The sequence below is a fragment of the Kwoniella shandongensis genome, chromosome 5, assembly GCF_008629635.2.
Source record: "Kwoniella shandongensis chromosome 5, complete sequence".
Taxonomy (NCBI): Eukaryota; Fungi; Basidiomycota; class Tremellomycetes; order Tremellales; family Cryptococcaceae; genus Kwoniella; species Kwoniella shandongensis.
In genome coordinates this window covers 72,515-88,773 of record NC_089291.1, presented here as the reverse complement: position 1 = coordinate 88,773, position 16,259 = coordinate 72,515, and the positions used below count along the sequence as shown (strand labels likewise).

Below are 16,259 nucleotides of genomic sequence, written 5' to 3'. Positions count from 1 at the left end.
GCAAATGAAGGGGTAATGATTCTTATTTTGCGTCATGAGCATGTAGTTGTGTATATGCCACCATCAATTGAAACTACATACATTTGCAGAGTATAGTACAACACGCACGACATATGTGACATCTTTAATGATTAAAAGGCATATTAAGATCATCCGTCCATTGAAACTCTCCCCCTCCTGCAAAGTTCCACAGCTCCGCTGCCAATCGACCGTTCTGCTGCTGTTCCTCTTCGTAGTCCGTCATTCCTGTATTGGTGTTCATCCAACTGTGATTGGCCGCATACGTACTTGTCGTATCGTGAGTGTGCGCATGGGTATGCGACGATCCAAATTCGTTGATATGGTTCGTTTCGCTCGTATTATTGATAGTTGGCATATTTCCCAACGTTGCCCAGAATGCGGCAGCGTCCAAACCTGTCCCAGTAAAGAAGCTCTGCAGCAACTCGATACCGTCGTTGTGCGGTGTTGGCAATTGGCCAAGCTCCATGTTGAGGTCAGCAACCCCAGTCTCAAGCTGCAAGGGGACAGTAGGATCGAGCTCAAACGTTGCGCGATGACCTGCTTTAGTCAAGTTTGAACGAATCAGTTTTGTCTCACATGTGATCCGTGAGAAGGATGCTTACCAGCAGTATAGTTGTTTGTTCTAGCGATATTGGCTTCCGACGGGTGAGGAGGGTTCGCCGGTTCACGTTCATTCTGGCCTGAATTATTAGGAGTTTCCGTCCTCGGGCTACCATGGGTCCTCGTTGACCTATGTGGTGACAATCTATGTCGTAGAGGAGATCTTACGCCTCTCGCTCGGTTATCCGCATCAAGTAATAGCTTTCTGAGCTTTCTCGATCCAGGCCATACCGGTTCGAGAGCTTCCAACGATCTCTTACACGAGTCAAACAACGGATCGATCGCTTCGACGATCACTTGATCAGTGGCTTGTACTCTGCAGAGCAACAGGATGATACCTGACGACCAGAGATATTGACACGTCAATGCTACGTGATGTGAAGGTGGGACGAGAACACGTTGGGTCGCAGCTGAATGTATGAATGATCTTGCCGCTTGCAAACATCTCGAAACGGAATGTGCGTTAGGAGGCGGGGGTGGTCCAGGACGTGAAATGTTGGGATTGGAAGGGAGGAAATCGCGATGAAGAGTGATGAGGATTGCAAAGTATGTGTTTGACAGAACAGCCGATACGATCTGTATTGACCGAGTCGACGAAGACGTCTTGTATTTGGTAGGCTGGCTTCAGGAGTCAGAATATGGGATTACGCGGAACACAACACATCACTCACCACATGGTTGGCTAACCAGTCCTCCAGCTGCTTATCCAGTTCGTCTACAGCAGTCACAAGATGGTCGACGCTCATGGAAGGTCTATGAAGAAGATGGGCAACTTCCCCACCAATCTTGCACAGTTTGGTCAGAGCTACGAAGCCCGACATAGCGCACCCGTATGGCTCAGTATAGTCCCCGAGACCGTCTTCGTCGATGCCTTCGTCTCGACATCGCTTCAGTGTTGCGTCGTTCATAAGTAAAGGATATGGGACGTCGACGTCAATATCCTCCACACCGAGTGGCCGGCCCAGAGATAGTGAGAGAAGTCTGTGCGGCGTTAGCATTTGTCTGCGTTGAAATGTCATGGCTAAACGAACCTGTCCATTCCATAGACAGTCCACCAGCAACGAGATCGACTTTGCTTTTGATGAAAAGTAACATGCTGTGCTGTAGCTCTCTTTGTAGAAAGTCAGCCATCAGCTCATTTGCGTTCCTACGACCGGGTCGATTTATCCTACTCACATGTAGTCCTAGGTCTTGAGCCACCCGCAATGCCTGAGATGCCAATAACCACGCTCTAGGCATCCGATTGACGCTAGCCTGAAACGCAGCAAGGAGTGTGAGACAGTAAACCTGGAAATGGTTGACATTCCGTAAGTTCAAATAATGAAGGATCTCAGCCCTGCAACAGTCGTCAGCGATATCATCTCAAACCACGGAGCAGCAAACTAGATTCACCTTTCAAACCATTGAACCCCTGCTTCCACCTCTTCAGGATATGACGTATCGTTGGCATAGTCCATGTGTCCCGCGGTGCTTCGTCTTCTTTGCCAAGCTCTTGAAGTGACTAGGACTCTTTCTCCCAAGGCAAAGATCGCAAACGCCACCGAGACGAACTGCGGAGAGGATATTAGCAGATAGTTTGGCGTACTATCCTGACGTGGTTGAGATGGGAATGCTCACCCCTACGTCGTCCACTGGGTCTCCTCTTTTATGCCTGTCCATCATCCTCGTATAGTTCGGTCTGAATCTATGTTCCGGTACGACGGGAAGTATCGGATGAACGTCGGAATAGAAAGCGTCGATCATCTCCAACGCCACCTTTTCTTCAGGGAACTGTAGTTTGTCCAGAGGAAGGAGCCGTTCCAGTAGACCGGTTTCTTCGACCCCTTCGAAATATGCATTGGTATTGGTATTGGTATTGCTTCGCTCGGTATGTCCGATGCCGAATCCGTTGCCGTGGCTACTTCCATGTGCGTACGAAGAAGTATGAGATGGACCCACGCCCGTCGCAGCGCCGGCTGGAGTCGTCGTTGGGGAGGGATTCGATGACTCGGGGGAAAAAGAATCCAGGATCGAAAGGGTGTTGTGTGGTCCAAGCCAACGATAGTTTCCCAGTTCATCTTGTGTCCATTTCCCATCAGGTTTGATGGTAGCTTCTCCTCCGACGGGGAGGTTCGCTTCTCCCGCTGCTACACGGTGTTGCGTGGCGGCATCGACATGCCTTGCCTCGAATGAGGGTTGCGTTGATTCTACCGGATCTGTTAAGGACGAGATGTTCGCTTCATGGGACATGCGTGGCATGACTTTTTGACGCTTATTTCCGCGTTGCGTCTTCTCCGCCTCGTAATCGGCAAAAATCGGCGTGAACCTCTGACATAGCGTTTCCAGAGCTTGTACTCTCGCTTCCAGGTTCTGGACATACTGTCTAGTAAACGCAGCTCGGTCTTTACTAACGGGATATGTGCAATTGTCGCCCGATCCCGCTTGGAGACAATTCATACAAGGTCCTGTTTGACTCGAATCGATGCTTGAGAAGGAAGTTGACCCTGGGATACATTTGACTTTTCTCGCTCGACAGACTTTGCATGCGGTCGAAGCGCGAGTATTGCCCAGCTCGAGAGTTTGTTTATAAGGCGCCGCCGGTGGAGATGACATGGCGGTTCTGCTTGGATCGAGGTGGGTCCGCCGATGTAGATCAAAGTCTCCTATACACAAAGCAGTCAAGACATGCAACCTCGTGCAAATGATAACCCACAACCTCGGTAACACACAGCGCTTATCTCTCCGTCGCCTTACGTAACGCGGCGATCTAACGCTGTTGGAGTTCATCCACGATCTGCTAGGTTGATGGCTGAGTGAGAGATTTACAGTGACCCGTCGACCAGTCCGTGGATCGATCGACGCTATAAGAGTATCTTCCCAATGCATGACAATCCGATGTACGTTTGGCAGCCATCTACAATGATCTATCTCTACAAATCATCCTACTAAAATATCTTCCCGCCACAAAAAGCAGAGCGCAAACTCTGCACAACTAACACATGTATCGGAAGTGGGGGTTCTCTGCGCACAAAGATTACAATCAGCAACCTTTCTTTCTGGACAGAGATTTAACGCACGTCTGTCAGTCTGGTCAAGCTCTCCTGCAAGCTTGTTGAGGTGTTCTCTCTCTTCGTTTGACATACCAGAAGCCACAAAAGCGGCCTCGCGCTTCTTGTTCTCGCGAACGTAGTACAGGTACCAGACGCTGAGAAGGATACAATCGGCGCCCATGATGATTGCAGAGGCAGTCTGATACAGCGCAACATATCAGCGTCAAATTTCTCACAACACGAAGGAGTGGCATGACTCACCAGACCGTGAAGGTAACGAGGAGCATCGTTGGGTCGCATAGTTTGACTTCCAATCATGTTTCCAACACAGTAAGACTGTCCAGATTAACACGTTAGTTGGAAACCCGTTCCAATGGGATAAAAGGCGACAGCACTTACGATGAAAGCGGAAGCACTGAAGAAGGACTTCTTGGTTCGACCAGCACAGTTGAGTGGCATGATTGACCAGATGAGGAAAGTGGGACAAGCCACCACACCGTTGAAGGAAAAACAAGCCCAAAGCTGCCACTCTGTAGCCTTGTCAGTGAAAGGCTCAGACGCTTATACAGAGCCGGAGAGTACACTCACTACCGGCAGTCTTGGCAAGACCGACGTAGAGGAAGACGATCATCTCTACCATAATCTCGAAGATCGAGATGGGGAATCGAGTCCTGGGCCAATAGTTTACGATGAGAGCACTGGAAATGATGACGACGAAACCGATCGCGTTGGCTGGGAGCTGATACAAGATGGAGTCGAGGGCTGAGAAACCGAATCCCTTGAAGACGAGAGCGCTGAATGTTCCAAGTACCTTTCCGTAGCAAGAAGAGGTATCAGTCTTCCACTCCAGAGCACAACCGCGTCGGGATAACTGGACTTACACCGTTAGGAATAGTGGACATCAGGTTGAACAAGATCATAAAGTAGTATTGAGGATCTTTGAAACATTCTCGAACTTGTGCCCAGTCCCATGCTCTGTTTCCACCATCACCAGCTATACCCAAAGTCAGCTTTCTGTACGATATCTACATTTGTGGTATTAGACGAAACTCACTAGCGTTACTGATGATACGGACGTGCGCCATCTTCTTCTGCTCCTTGTTGAGCCAGAAGACATCCTTAGGGATACCGACAAAGATGAAGACGATAATACCGGCCAAGACGGTGAGTGATCCGAGGAAATAGTTGATTGCTCTCCATCCTGCTACAGTCGAGCCACTTTCGGACTTTTTGGCAATTGCATAGATGATAATGTTGAACACACCACCTTTGCAAGCTGTCAGTGGGGTGCGATAATGCCTAGGTGGTTAGAACACAATAACATACCGAGCAAACTGTTCATGGCGAAGAAGAAACAGCTTCGCAAAGTAGATTCCTTTCGCTTATACCAAGATGCGATGACTGAGTCGATGACGTTCAGGTTAGCAGGGGTAACATACAGCATGGTGTGATGAGGGGCAGACACTTACTGAGCAAGAAACCAGGTGTAATGGAGCATTCGAACCATCCAAGCATGACACGGAGGACCGAAAGTTGAGTATAGTTGTTACAAAGCCCAAGACCGATGACGGTGATACCCCAAGCAATGATGGTCATACCCAAACTCCTGTACAGGGGTCAGACATCGTGGATGATGCACACGGCTCGGCGACTTACCTGCCAAGTGGGAGACGCTGGAGGACAATACTCATAGGGATTTGTCCGGCGAGGTACGCAAGATCTGTGGCGTCACGCTTTCGTGTCAGTGTACTGACATCGGTGTGACCAGCATAGCGCCAACTTACAGAACCATACCGTGAGCAACGAGTACTCGTCGCTCGACAAGTGAGTGTCGGTCTTGAGACCAAACACTACACCACTCGATAACGAGACCTTATCACTGCGGGGTGATATCGCTCAGCACACATTGCGCCACTAAGACAAGCGAAGAGACGGCAGACTCACGCATACTGAAGACCGTAGGTCAACATCAAACAAGGTAAGAGGATGAGTTCGAATTTCCATTTGAGCTTGTCGTACTCTTCCTCGGTGTATTGAGTCTCGGCTGCTACGAGATCCTCTGCTGCTGCGATCTTGTTGGGATCTTTTTCGCTATCCATCAGAGTGATGATGGTCTCCCCGCCTGCGGGTTCGTGAGATTTGGTATCGTCCATATCAAAGTGGGACTTGTTGTCAGTGGTAGACATGATAACTGGGTTTTTTGAAAGAGGGTTGGGCAAGGTAGCAAACAATTTCGAATCCACTCGACGTATTATAATATTATGCCAACCTCTTATCTGCCACCTCGCATCGTTGTCCGAGGAATAGCTGGAGCGAGCGCGCCAAGACTGATCTACCTCTCCCTCCGATGTCTCCGACGAAGCGATGCATTTCGGGTCGAGCTCATTACGGTGCAAGAGCAGGAGCTCGAAGGGAAAAGAAACAGGTTACCGAAAAAAAAAGTCTAGGTAGCGCCAGCGATAAGCTATTCGGCGCTTGGTCACGGAACTTGGTGCCATTCGGAGCTTGGTGCAGCTCGGTAAGATAAGGAAGTGCGGTCCCGAGCTGGACCGTATGTCGGCATTTACATCGCAGACGCACCGAGATGAGCTGTTATGTCAATGCGTACCTTGCATTGCGTGCTAACACAGCGCTTTTGTTTTGATTGACACCAGTCACTGGTATAACATCAAGGGTCATTACAGGTGCTATTGAATATACTACATCGACATCAACCAAAGCACCTTGCTTGACATAATGACCGCTCATCGATATCCTGATCTCTCAGACGGAGAGCCTTGTGGTTTCTGTGGACACGCGACTGCACTCCCAGGACAAGCACCCCCACCGCGCAAAGCTGTCTTCAACGCCGATGTAGGTGAGCCTTCGCCATGCGTCTCAGACATCAGACTCATGCTCCTACTAGGCTCGAAAAACGGTTCAGAATGAGATCAACGCGCTTGTACCTGAGCTCACCGAGATATCGCATTACATACACGAGAACCCGGAAATCATGTATAAGGAGTTCAAAGCGCACACCAAGTTGACAAACTACCTGACGGAGAAAGGGTTGGAAGTCCAGCAATATGAAGATATACCGACCGCTTTTCGGGTAGAGTATACTCATGGGAATGGTGGGAGAGTGTTTGGATTCAATTCAGAATACGATGCGTTACCTGCTATAGGTCATGCTTGCGGGTGAGTGATCATCTACGGGCCGTCGTCGTTGTGCTGATCAATTTTTGTTTCAGTCACAATTTGATCGCTGTGGCTGGAGTCGCAGCCTTTTTAGGTGTCCGTCAAGCGATGATCGAGCAGGATATCCCTGGCAAGGTTGTCCTGTTGGGTACACCGGCGGAAGAGGGAGGAGCGGGCAAAGTGAAACTGATCAATGCCGGCGCATGTAAGTGGTCAAGTCTCAACTCGACCGCGTCTCAAATGGGCTGACGGTGTTATTTTGGGATCTGAAGATAAAGACATTGGGGCATGTATGATGATCCACCCAGGACGAGGTCCAGCAAAGTACGGGGGAGTAGGACCGTCCCTGGCTGTTCAGAGGATCTTTGTGGAGTACTTTGGCAAATCATCACATGCTGCTGCAGCGCCTTGGGAGGGAGTCAACGCTTTGGATGCGGCGACTATCGCATATGCCTCTGTGTCGGCTATGAGACAACAGTTGAGACCGGAGATCAGGTGAGTGGTAAGAGCAATAGATCAGGGTTGACAAGTAGAGTACACGGAGTGATCACGGAGGGAGGTGGTACTGCCGCGAATGGTGAGCTCAGCTTTGGAGCTTCAAGAGACATGGAGTCCTCTTTATCTAAAGTTCTTGCTCGTAATAGTCATTCCGGCTTATACCCTTCTATCGTACGCTGTCCGGGGACCTTCAGCCAAGGACGTTGACACTGTGCGAGAAAAGATGATAGGGTGTTTCGAGTAAGTTGCTTTCTACCACTATTGTGCTTATTTAGCTGACTTCTGTTCAAGGGGCGCTGCAAAGTCGACTGGATGTACTGTCAAGGTCCGAGCAGAGACGATGGTAACAGAATTGAGGAACGATAAACCGCTAGCAGATGAATACGCGTCCACCATGTCGGATCTGTTCCGCATACCTGTCACGGTTGGGTATGATCAAGCGGCCAACATTGGTGCCAGTACGGATTTCGGAAATGTGAGTGATGGAGAGACCGACTTCCACCGGAGACCCTTGACCCAGCTGATGAGCATCGTTGCCAATCTAGGTTACGCATGAATTACCTAGTATGTTCACGATCCTAACATGTAACGCTGGACGGAAGCGTAAAGCTGAACGCCATACTTTTATCGCAGGTTGTCATCCGATGTACGGAATACCTACCCCAGACGGAAGAGCGAATCACACTCCCGAATTCACGGCAATCGCCAAGGGAGAGATTGCACACGAGGAGACGTTCAAAGGATCCATCGCTATGGCTTGCGTGGGATTACGGTTCTTGGGGGATCCAGAGTTCGCCGAGAAGGTGTGTACACACTGTTGGCGCTCAGAGCGGAAACGCGCGTTGGTACATGAGACCTGTAATAGCTGATCCTTTTTTTGTCATAGGTCACGAAATATTGGAAGGAAGATATGGGCAAAGCTGCATGATTGGTCAATAGAGTGATAGTAGATGCATGCGTGCGTGGAATTTCCTACTTAGCGCTACACGGTGCGAGGAGATGCATGGCCCAGTCCCACCTTTTCGGATTGCACTTTCGGTCGAACAAGTTTACATGAGTAGATCGACAGGTACAGGACGGACGATTCAAATTAAATTAGGCAATGTTCCAAGATCCGATCAGAAAATACGTGCGGTCCGAATGGCCGATCAAGTCGGCTGTCTGCATTTTGTGACATGACACAGCATTGCACACAAACTGAACCATATGTATATCAGAAGGAACACATGCGGGTCATACATGTTTGACTCTCTGCAATTGGTTGCCTTTAAACGCTTGTCGGAGCTCGGTTGCAGCCAAGGGATTTCGGAGCGCGATAGGATACTCTAAATTCGGAGCTTGGTCCTGATAACGATTTCGGGTTCGGTAATTACATCTGACGGCATCCCAAAACTGGAAGAGGAACTTGCTCGTACCTTGTCTGTGACCACGACCATGGTAGCAGGATGCATCGTAAATACACGAATACAGTGTAGAGACAATAACAACAACAGTACAAACTTTCATCTTGTCAACCTTCAAGTGTTGTCTACCTATCCTACATCTTACTTAAACTCGAGATGGAACAAATAATCACCTCTGAACCACGACTCAAAGGTTCCCTACCTTCCGACTTTTTATGGGGTGCAGCTTCTGCAAGTTACCAGATCGAAGGCGGATACGATGCAGATGGTAAGGGACCTAGCGTATATGATGTCTTATGGAAAGATCAAGCGAATGGGGAAATAGCTTGCGATTCGTACCATCTCTGGAGGGAAGATATAGCGGTTTTGAAGAAATATGGGATGAAGGCGTATAGGTTTTCGATCAATTGGCCGAGAGTGATAACTTTAGGTAAGCTGTTTCTCGTTCCGACATGAGAAAAGAACTCGTCGATTGATGTATCTGGTGTATGCACTCAGGGGGAGCGAACGATCCGATCAATGAGAAAGGGTTAGAGTACTACTCCACACTTGTACGTCTTTGCGTCCTCCTCAAGACTGTCATTGGAACTAAAGCTAACGATGCGGATACGTTGATGCTTGTGTTCAGATCGACGCCCTGATTGAGGCGGATATCGAACCGATAGTGACTATCTACCACTGGGAACTACCATACGCGCTATACGAGCGATATCAAGGATTCTACAGCAAGAAGGAGATGTTACCCGATTTCTTGAGATATGCGGAACTGCTATTCGAGCGATTTGGAGCTCGTGTCAAAAACTGGATCACAATCAACGAGGTGAGCAGCATCAGTCTGTGGCTGGCTCAGAGAAGAGGGGTGGTAGGAGAGAGACTGATGCGCTTGAGGTCTTGATTTCGGTTGCAGCCTCATATCATCACGACGGCGGCTTGTCATCTGTACAAAGGAAAATGGAACCCGGAAACGGATATACCGAGGTACGTAAGCGATTCCGACACCATTCTGCATGTGATCAATCGCTAATCTTGTAATACTCCCAAAGATGGGCGGAGAGTATGCTTCTTTGTCATGGTGCGACGGTCGACCTGTATAGAAGAAAGTTCCAGACGAGGCAGGGCGGAAAGATTGGTATTACTCTGGTCAGTCAAGCTCAACCAACTTTCCTTCCGAAGTGAAGATAGTCGACATTTACATTCGGTGTGACTGACGCCTCTGATGATTATCAGGACATCGACTGGACAGAACCCATCGATGACAGTTCAGAAGCCAGACATGCTCACGAGACATGGATGGGTCACGTCGCTCGTCTGTATGCCGATCCTATATGTGAGTGGTCAGGTTGGCGAGATCTACCTCGACTGACCCCGCTTCTCCTCGACTGCCAGTCTACGGTCGATTCCCCGATTCTCTGATGGAGTATTACGGTGAACACGCACCAAGTTTCACAGAGGAAGAATGGAAGCTCGTCAAGGGATCTACAGATTTGTAAGTCGGTCCGAACATATCACGCTCTGAGGTCCGTGTAAACAAGAGGGTGAATGAGGACTGATGTACCGCAGCCTCGGTCTCAACCACTACGGAACATCATGGGTCACTGGTGAACAATGGACGCTGGGAGAAGCACCTCGTATGGAATCGTGTTCAGGACGAGTGAAGAGGGTGTTCGTGAAAGACGGAGTAGTGATTGGGAACAGGGGTAATAACGGTCATCCTCATGACGGTGAGTCCTCGCTCGCTTCAACCTCTCCAATGTAGTTTTCAAGTCAGATCACTTACATCGTTCTATGACATGACTTTAGTCCCATGGGGATTCCGAAAACTCATCCTATGGCTTCATACAAACTATACCAAATCGGCTCAAATTCCACTCATGGTAACAGAGAACGGATTCTCGGTCGATGGCGAGATCGATCTCACTTTCGAAGAGAAGATACATGATGTTCAGAGACAACATTATTATGCGGGGTATATCAAAGAGATGTTAGAGGCTATGGTGGATCAAGGTGTTGAGATGAGTGGATATTTCGCTTGGTCCCTTTTAGAGTAAGTCAGATTGACCACATCCTAGTCTTTCAGGTGCACGCTGATGGGTTGCCACTTGGTGCGTAGTAATCTCGAATGGACGAGTGGATGGGTGCCGAGGTTTGGGATCACAGTTGTCGATAGGGAGAATGACTTTGCGAGATATCCAAAGGACTCAGCGTATATGCTTGGCAGGATATTCCGATATGCTTCGGGTCAAACGGAGTTGTCAGAGTCATCGCAATAAGATTATACTGTTCCCAGACGAAATCTTCAAAGATGTATCAGCATTAGATGGCGTCTTCCGTATCTCTGTGCATGGCAAGTTTACACTCTCGCCGATTCCATACGGTTCAACACCAGTTCGATTTGTACCAAGTACAGTACATCATCTCGGCCAATACCTGGTCTATCTGATCCCATTAGGAACTAAGTTACTTGGCACAATCAAGCGGACGTCTTCCCCTCTTATCCGCCCACACTTAAGCGAGGACGAGCAGGGTCACGGTGATACCCCGCGTTTCTCGGTAAACATATCCTGAGCATAGTTGCAAGTTCCGGTCCGGCTTGCAATGCACTGCGCTGCATACACTGAGTGACTCGAATGAACGTCGATACATGAGCAGCTAGATAATGCTATAAGATGGAATGAAAACTTGAACCAATTCAATACATCTGTCCAGCAAAGCAGTGCTCCGTACCTAAAAAGATATGTCCGCTTCCACCCAATTGCCCGACCTCCCCCCGGTACAAGACCGGATCGTGATTATCGGCTCAGGTATCGTGGGATCATGTCTTGCCTCGATCCTCTCCACTCGCCTGGCTGCCTCATCTTCGTCTCGAAAGGTCATACTTGTTGACCGTGACATACATAGTCTACCAGGCTCGACAGGCCATGCACCAGGATTCGTAGGGCAATACAACTCTCTTCCTGTTCTCACTGAACTTGCAAAACGATCTGTGAAACATTACTTGGGTATAGAAGGGGGCTTCCAGCAAGTCGGAGGGTTGGAAGTTGGAACTGGCTTAGAAGGACGATGTGAGGATGCCAAGAAAGTCGGACTAGAAGCGAAGTTGTTGGATAAACAACAGGTGTTGGATCTTGCACCGGGTTTCGTCAGACCTGATACTTTGGCGAACGATGGTCCGGCGGGTTTGTTCTTCCCTCTAGACGGGACAGCGAACGCAAAAGCCATATCGCACAATCAGCAATCCGTAGCCAAAGCAAACGGGGCGATACTTCTCAATGCAGACGTTACAACCATCACTCCCACTTCGACGTCGACGTCAAGTCATCCTCGATATGTACTCGAGACGACACTTGGCCAAATCGAGACCTCGACGCTCGTCCTATGTACCGGCATCTGGGCATCCCAACTCCTCCCTTCATTCCGCGAGACGGTCGTCTCGGTATCTCATCCATATTCATACTCTATCGAACATGCTTCGAGGTCCAAAACGCCATTCATCCGTTGGCCCGCTTCTCACGTCTATGCCCGAGATCATGGTACAGCCGACGGATTAGGATCATACAATCACGACCCGATCAAAGTCTCTTCGGAGGAAATTGCGTCGAGTAAATCGGCTTATGGTCGATGGGAAGATAGTTTCGACCAAGTTCTGAGAGATGGATATGATCTTTTACCCGATGATAAGGCAGCTACTTTCCAACTCAAAGAAGGGGGACAAGCACACAGATTCAATGGAATCTTCTCAGTTACTCCTGATGGATTACCGCTCGTTGGCCAAGATGGCAATGGGCTCTATGCAGGAGTAGGTGTTTGGGTCACACATGCTGCTGGATCAGCGGGATTACTGGCAGATATGATATTGGGTGAAGGTACAGCTGGTGATGAGGAATTGAGAAAAGCATTGGATCCGAGGAGGTTTGATGGCTTAGAACCACAACAGTTGGAAAAGCGGGCGTTGGGGAAGTACAACGATATCTACAACAAGGAAGGGTGACGAACCCGCTAGACTACTAGAATTGAATGGATGACTTAGAACACAATATGATACATGCACACACGTGAATATGCTATACAAACAATTTGATCGATCCTTCTCACTTCGCTGTAAGCTGTGGCTACGCTCACTCGCAGGTCTTGATGGTGTAGTCGACGGTGCTGTTGCCCTGCTTCCAGACCTTGGGCTTGAAGTCGACGTAGACGAGCTGGCAACAGGATTGGGTTAGCGTGTGGTTTTCGATAGACGGCAAGACAACTCATGCAAGAAGGTAAGGAGGAACAGAGGACGGCGAAAGGGAAGAAAGAAGACCAAAAGGAAATACGAAGAGGGATTGGAACGAGAACATATAAAATACGGTGGTGGGGGATGTCGAGTGACATTCAGATGTGATGATGGCTTCTTTCGCACTCACCTCGCTCTTCTCTGCATTCCATTGCCCATCGGTATCCCTATAATAGACAATCTCACCGCTACCCGCATCTCTCACTTCCACAGTGGTATGAGACAGAGTCCCCTCTGTCGACCATTTGATATCGTAACATGTCGACTTGACGACGGGGAAGGGCTTTGAACATCGTTGATTACCGTCGGAATCGATACATTTCTCAACTGCGTAATCCATAATTGATCCAGAGGAGACTTTGCTCGCTACAAATCATCACAAGCACACATTGCACATCAATCAGCAGAGATTCACACAGGAAAGTGAGTGGGATGGAGAGAAGAAGGGGGGACAAGGCCGCGCGTCGATCGGTGGCAAAGGGACTCACGTTTGGTGACGGTTGTGGTCAAAGCGAGACCGGCTGCCAAGATGTTCTGGAGGTTGGGGATGTACATGTTGTCTGGTGATTTCTTGGTTTCGTTGTGCGTATGGAGTATAGATTAGTTATATGTGTATTAAAGAGAGAAGAGACAGATTAGATGATAGCAAATGATTATATACCTATACCCTCTTACGAGTACCAAGAACAAAGGTACTATGGTCGGGTGATCTGCAAGTTACAACTGCTCTCTCCCTCCTCTACGTCATTTTACCGTTACCTTTATTCCGGTTCCGGGTCTCCGGCAACTGCAACGGGACGGTGACAACGTGCGTGGCAGGAACATTGCCATTAGTGGCCATGCACAACGATCACCAGCCATGCGACTTTAGTACACCATAAAGGTTCGTTCCATATCTCATGCATACGTTACAAGTACATCCTGATCGATACCACTTCTCACGCTCACCACTTCTCCACCTTTAGAGGGGCCATTCCCTATTCAATTTCATCAGTACACTTCTCTTGACTACAATGAGCAAGGAGGACCACACTCACATGGTTTGGGTCAAGTTCTGATGCACCGCCTTGACCTGTTGGTACGCTTCCAAACCATATGTTCCCAGCTCTCGGCCAATACCACTGTGCTTGTATCCACCGAAGGGAACGGAAGGATGCAAGATACCGTACTGGTTGCACCAGATCGTACCGGCGTCGATGGCTGTGCTGACTCGGGTTTGTTGTCGAGCGTCGTTGGTGAAGATGGAAGCGGCGAGACCGTAGACTGTGTTGTTGGCGAGGTCGATAGCCTCTTCTTCCGTTGAGAATTTGGAAGCGACAATGACAGGGCCGAAAATCTAATCGCACGGCGACAAAAAGAAATTAGCATGCTTCAACATCGCGGCGATGAGATAGAGATCTACCCACCTCCTCTTGGACAACCTTCATCTTGATGTTGGTCTCGGCCAAGATAGTAGGCTCAACCCAGAATCCTCCATCAGATTTGTCCCACTTCTTACCGCCGGTAACAACCCTGGCGCCCTCCTCTCGACCGGAGTCGATGTAAGCGAGGACCTTGTCTCGTTGCGTTTGAGAGATCAAGGGACCGAAAGACGTTGTCTCGTCTGACGGTTGTCCAATAGCACACTTCTCGGCGTTGACCTTGAGAGCGGCGATGAACTTGTCGTAGATGCCTTCTTGGACGTAGACCTATGCAGGATAGGTTAGCTGCTTTGTTAGACAAGGAGACGGAAGCCGGGCAAGACAATGATATGGAGGGCGAGTCACTCACTCGACTACTGGCAGTGCAGTCCTGACCAGAATTGAACCAGACACCCATAGCAACCCAAGCCGCAGCCTCTTCCACATTGGCGGTATCGAAGATGAGTGAAGGTGATTTACCTCCAAGCTCGAGTGTGACCTTTTTCAAGTTGGATTCGGCAGCAGCGATTGAGATTCGTCGACCAGTAATAACTGATCCAGTGAAGGCGACCTGTCAGGACATAGAGCGTCAAATGGTTTTCCCTCTATGGACTGATGTTGTACTCGACTTACCTTGTCAATGTCCATATGTCTTGAGATGGCATCACCGGTAGTGGCTCCGAGACCGGGGAGAGTGTTGATCACACCAGCGGGGAAACCAGCCTCCTTGGCCAAATCGCACATGACCAAAGCGGTCATAGGTGTCAATTCTGAAGGCTTCATGACGACGGTACAACCGGCAGCGAGAGCGGGTCCGACCTTCCAGGCCCACATCATGAGAGGGTAGTTCCATGGGATGCTGCGATACCGACTATCAGCATTGTCTTTCTAGTGTCTCCCCTCAGCCTCAGCAACTCACATCTGACCACATACACCAATGGGTTGGTGCAAGGTGTAGACGAATTTCTCGTTACCAAAGTGGTTGAGGGTCTGACCGTGGGTCTTGTCGGCAAGTCCGGCAAAGTATCGAAGAGCAGCGACGGAGTCTCCAACGTCAAAATCACTAGACGTTTTGTCAGCTTGACGCACAGCCTGGCGATGTGAAGCTGAACTCACCGAGCGATTCGAACACCCTTTCCAGAATTGAGACTGTGTCGAGGTTTCACATTAGCACCTCGGGTCGGCTAAAATCACCGCCTTGTAGGGGAGACGAAGACACACCTCTCAAGAGCACCGAGTTTCGCCGAATCTCTCTCCATCAAATCGGCAAACTTGAACAATACTATTTTGGGACCACACGGTATTAGCTCTAGCTCTTACCTGCAGGTCAAAGCGTCAAAACTCACAAGCAGCTCTCTCGGTAGCCGGGACATTGTTACCCCAGGTAGACTTGAATGCCTTTCTAGAGGATTTGACGGCCGTGTCCACATCTTCTTTGGTGGCATGGGCAAAGTCGACGAATGGTTTACCAGTGGCAGGGTTGACGGTGGAGAATGTCTTTTTGTCAGATGATTCGACCCATTCGTTATCACTACCAACGATGTCAGCGTTCTTCTTCCGCGCACTGTACTATCTCAGGGAAGAGAGGGGACAGGCTCGTTCTGACTCACATGAAGAGTCCGACAGGTACTTCGACCTTGCCAAAGTTGGGAACTTCAATAGTAGTGTGAGTAGGCATTGTGGTGATTGTTCTGCTGAAAGTCCTGGTTGGTCTGGTGAGTGTAGGTATGAGAGATCTGATTCGAATCATAGATGCGGATGATGAGAACGATACAGTATATAAAAGGTAGTCAGGAATGGGCGGTTGAATTAGTTCCAGTGTGTATATGTTGTCTCGGGATGATAAGAGACCGAATGA

General features: G+C 49.2%; 7 protein-coding genes across 7 annotated transcripts; 3 read left to right on the top strand and 4 right to left on the bottom strand.

Annotated features, from left to right (window-relative positions):
- Window positions 1–124: 124 nt before the first annotated feature.
- Window positions 125–3,213, bottom strand: CI109_102741 (uncharacterized protein; the record flags this gene model as incomplete). Its single annotated transcript, XM_032006080.1, has 7 exons — window positions 125–558; window positions 624–1,239; window positions 1,293–1,602; window positions 1,653–1,732; window positions 1,798–1,957; window positions 2,014–2,171; window positions 2,239–3,213. 7 exons carry the CDS (start codon window positions 3,211–3,213, stop codon window positions 125–127), a joined length of 2,733 nt encoding a protein of 910 aa, XP_031859661.1.
- Window positions 3,214–3,592: 379 nt separating this feature from the next.
- CI109_102740 (uncharacterized protein) lies at window positions 3,593–5,836 on the bottom strand (the record flags this gene model as incomplete). The annotated part of the gene is made up of 12 exons (XM_032006081.2): window positions 3,593–3,621; window positions 3,678–3,849; window positions 3,912–3,986; window positions 4,050–4,180; window positions 4,239–4,461; window positions 4,532–4,644; window positions 4,705–4,917; window positions 4,977–5,051; window positions 5,120–5,256; window positions 5,307–5,370; window positions 5,435–5,529; window positions 5,595–5,836. 12 exons carry the CDS (start codon window positions 5,834–5,836, stop codon window positions 3,593–3,595), a joined length of 1,569 nt encoding a protein of 522 aa, XP_031859662.2.
- Window positions 5,837–6,386: 550 nt separating this feature from the next.
- On the top strand, window positions 6,387–8,253 carry CI109_102739 (uncharacterized protein; the record flags this gene model as incomplete). Its single annotated transcript, XM_065967192.1, has 10 exons — window positions 6,387–6,503; window positions 6,556–6,827; window positions 6,881–7,032; window positions 7,100–7,286; window positions 7,343–7,404; window positions 7,472–7,565; window positions 7,617–7,800; window positions 7,871–7,889; window positions 7,959–8,128; window positions 8,212–8,253. 10 exons carry the CDS (start codon window positions 6,387–6,389, stop codon window positions 8,251–8,253), a joined length of 1,299 nt encoding a protein of 432 aa, XP_065823264.1.
- Window positions 8,254–8,884: 631 nt separating this feature from the next.
- Window positions 8,885–10,998, top strand: CI109_102738 (uncharacterized protein; the record flags this gene model as incomplete). Its single annotated transcript, XM_032006083.1, has 10 exons — window positions 8,885–9,158; window positions 9,227–9,279; window positions 9,357–9,548; window positions 9,636–9,706; window positions 9,772–9,868; window positions 9,956–10,055; window positions 10,115–10,214; window positions 10,289–10,449; window positions 10,529–10,772; window positions 10,839–10,998. 10 exons carry the CDS (start codon window positions 8,885–8,887, stop codon window positions 10,996–10,998), a joined length of 1,452 nt encoding a protein of 483 aa, XP_031859664.1.
- A 464-nt stretch (window positions 10,999–11,462) lies between these two features.
- Window positions 11,463–12,716, top strand: CI109_102737 (uncharacterized protein; the record flags this gene model as incomplete). Its single annotated transcript, XM_032006084.1, has 1 exon — window positions 11,463–12,716. The coding sequence occupies one exon, from the start codon at window positions 11,463–11,465 to the stop codon at window positions 12,714–12,716; it is 1,254 nt and encodes a 417-aa protein (XP_031859665.1).
- Window positions 12,717–12,843: 127 nt separating this feature from the next.
- Window positions 12,844–13,556, bottom strand: CI109_102736 (uncharacterized protein; the record flags this gene model as incomplete). The annotated part of the gene is made up of 3 exons (XM_032006085.1): window positions 12,844–12,924; window positions 13,132–13,367; window positions 13,490–13,556. The coding sequence occupies 3 exons, from the start codon at window positions 13,554–13,556 to the stop codon at window positions 12,844–12,846; spliced, it is 384 nt and encodes a 127-aa protein (XP_031859666.1).
- A 478-nt stretch (window positions 13,557–14,034) lies between these two features.
- CI109_102735 (uncharacterized protein) lies at window positions 14,035–16,079 on the bottom strand (the record flags this gene model as incomplete). Its single annotated transcript, XM_032006086.2, has 9 exons — window positions 14,035–14,337; window positions 14,408–14,689; window positions 14,772–14,972; window positions 15,035–15,260; window positions 15,321–15,464; window positions 15,518–15,550; window positions 15,623–15,683; window positions 15,748–15,932; window positions 16,012–16,079. 9 exons carry the CDS (start codon window positions 16,077–16,079, stop codon window positions 14,035–14,037), a joined length of 1,503 nt encoding a protein of 500 aa, XP_031859667.2.
- Window positions 16,080–16,259: the final 180 nt, after the last annotated feature.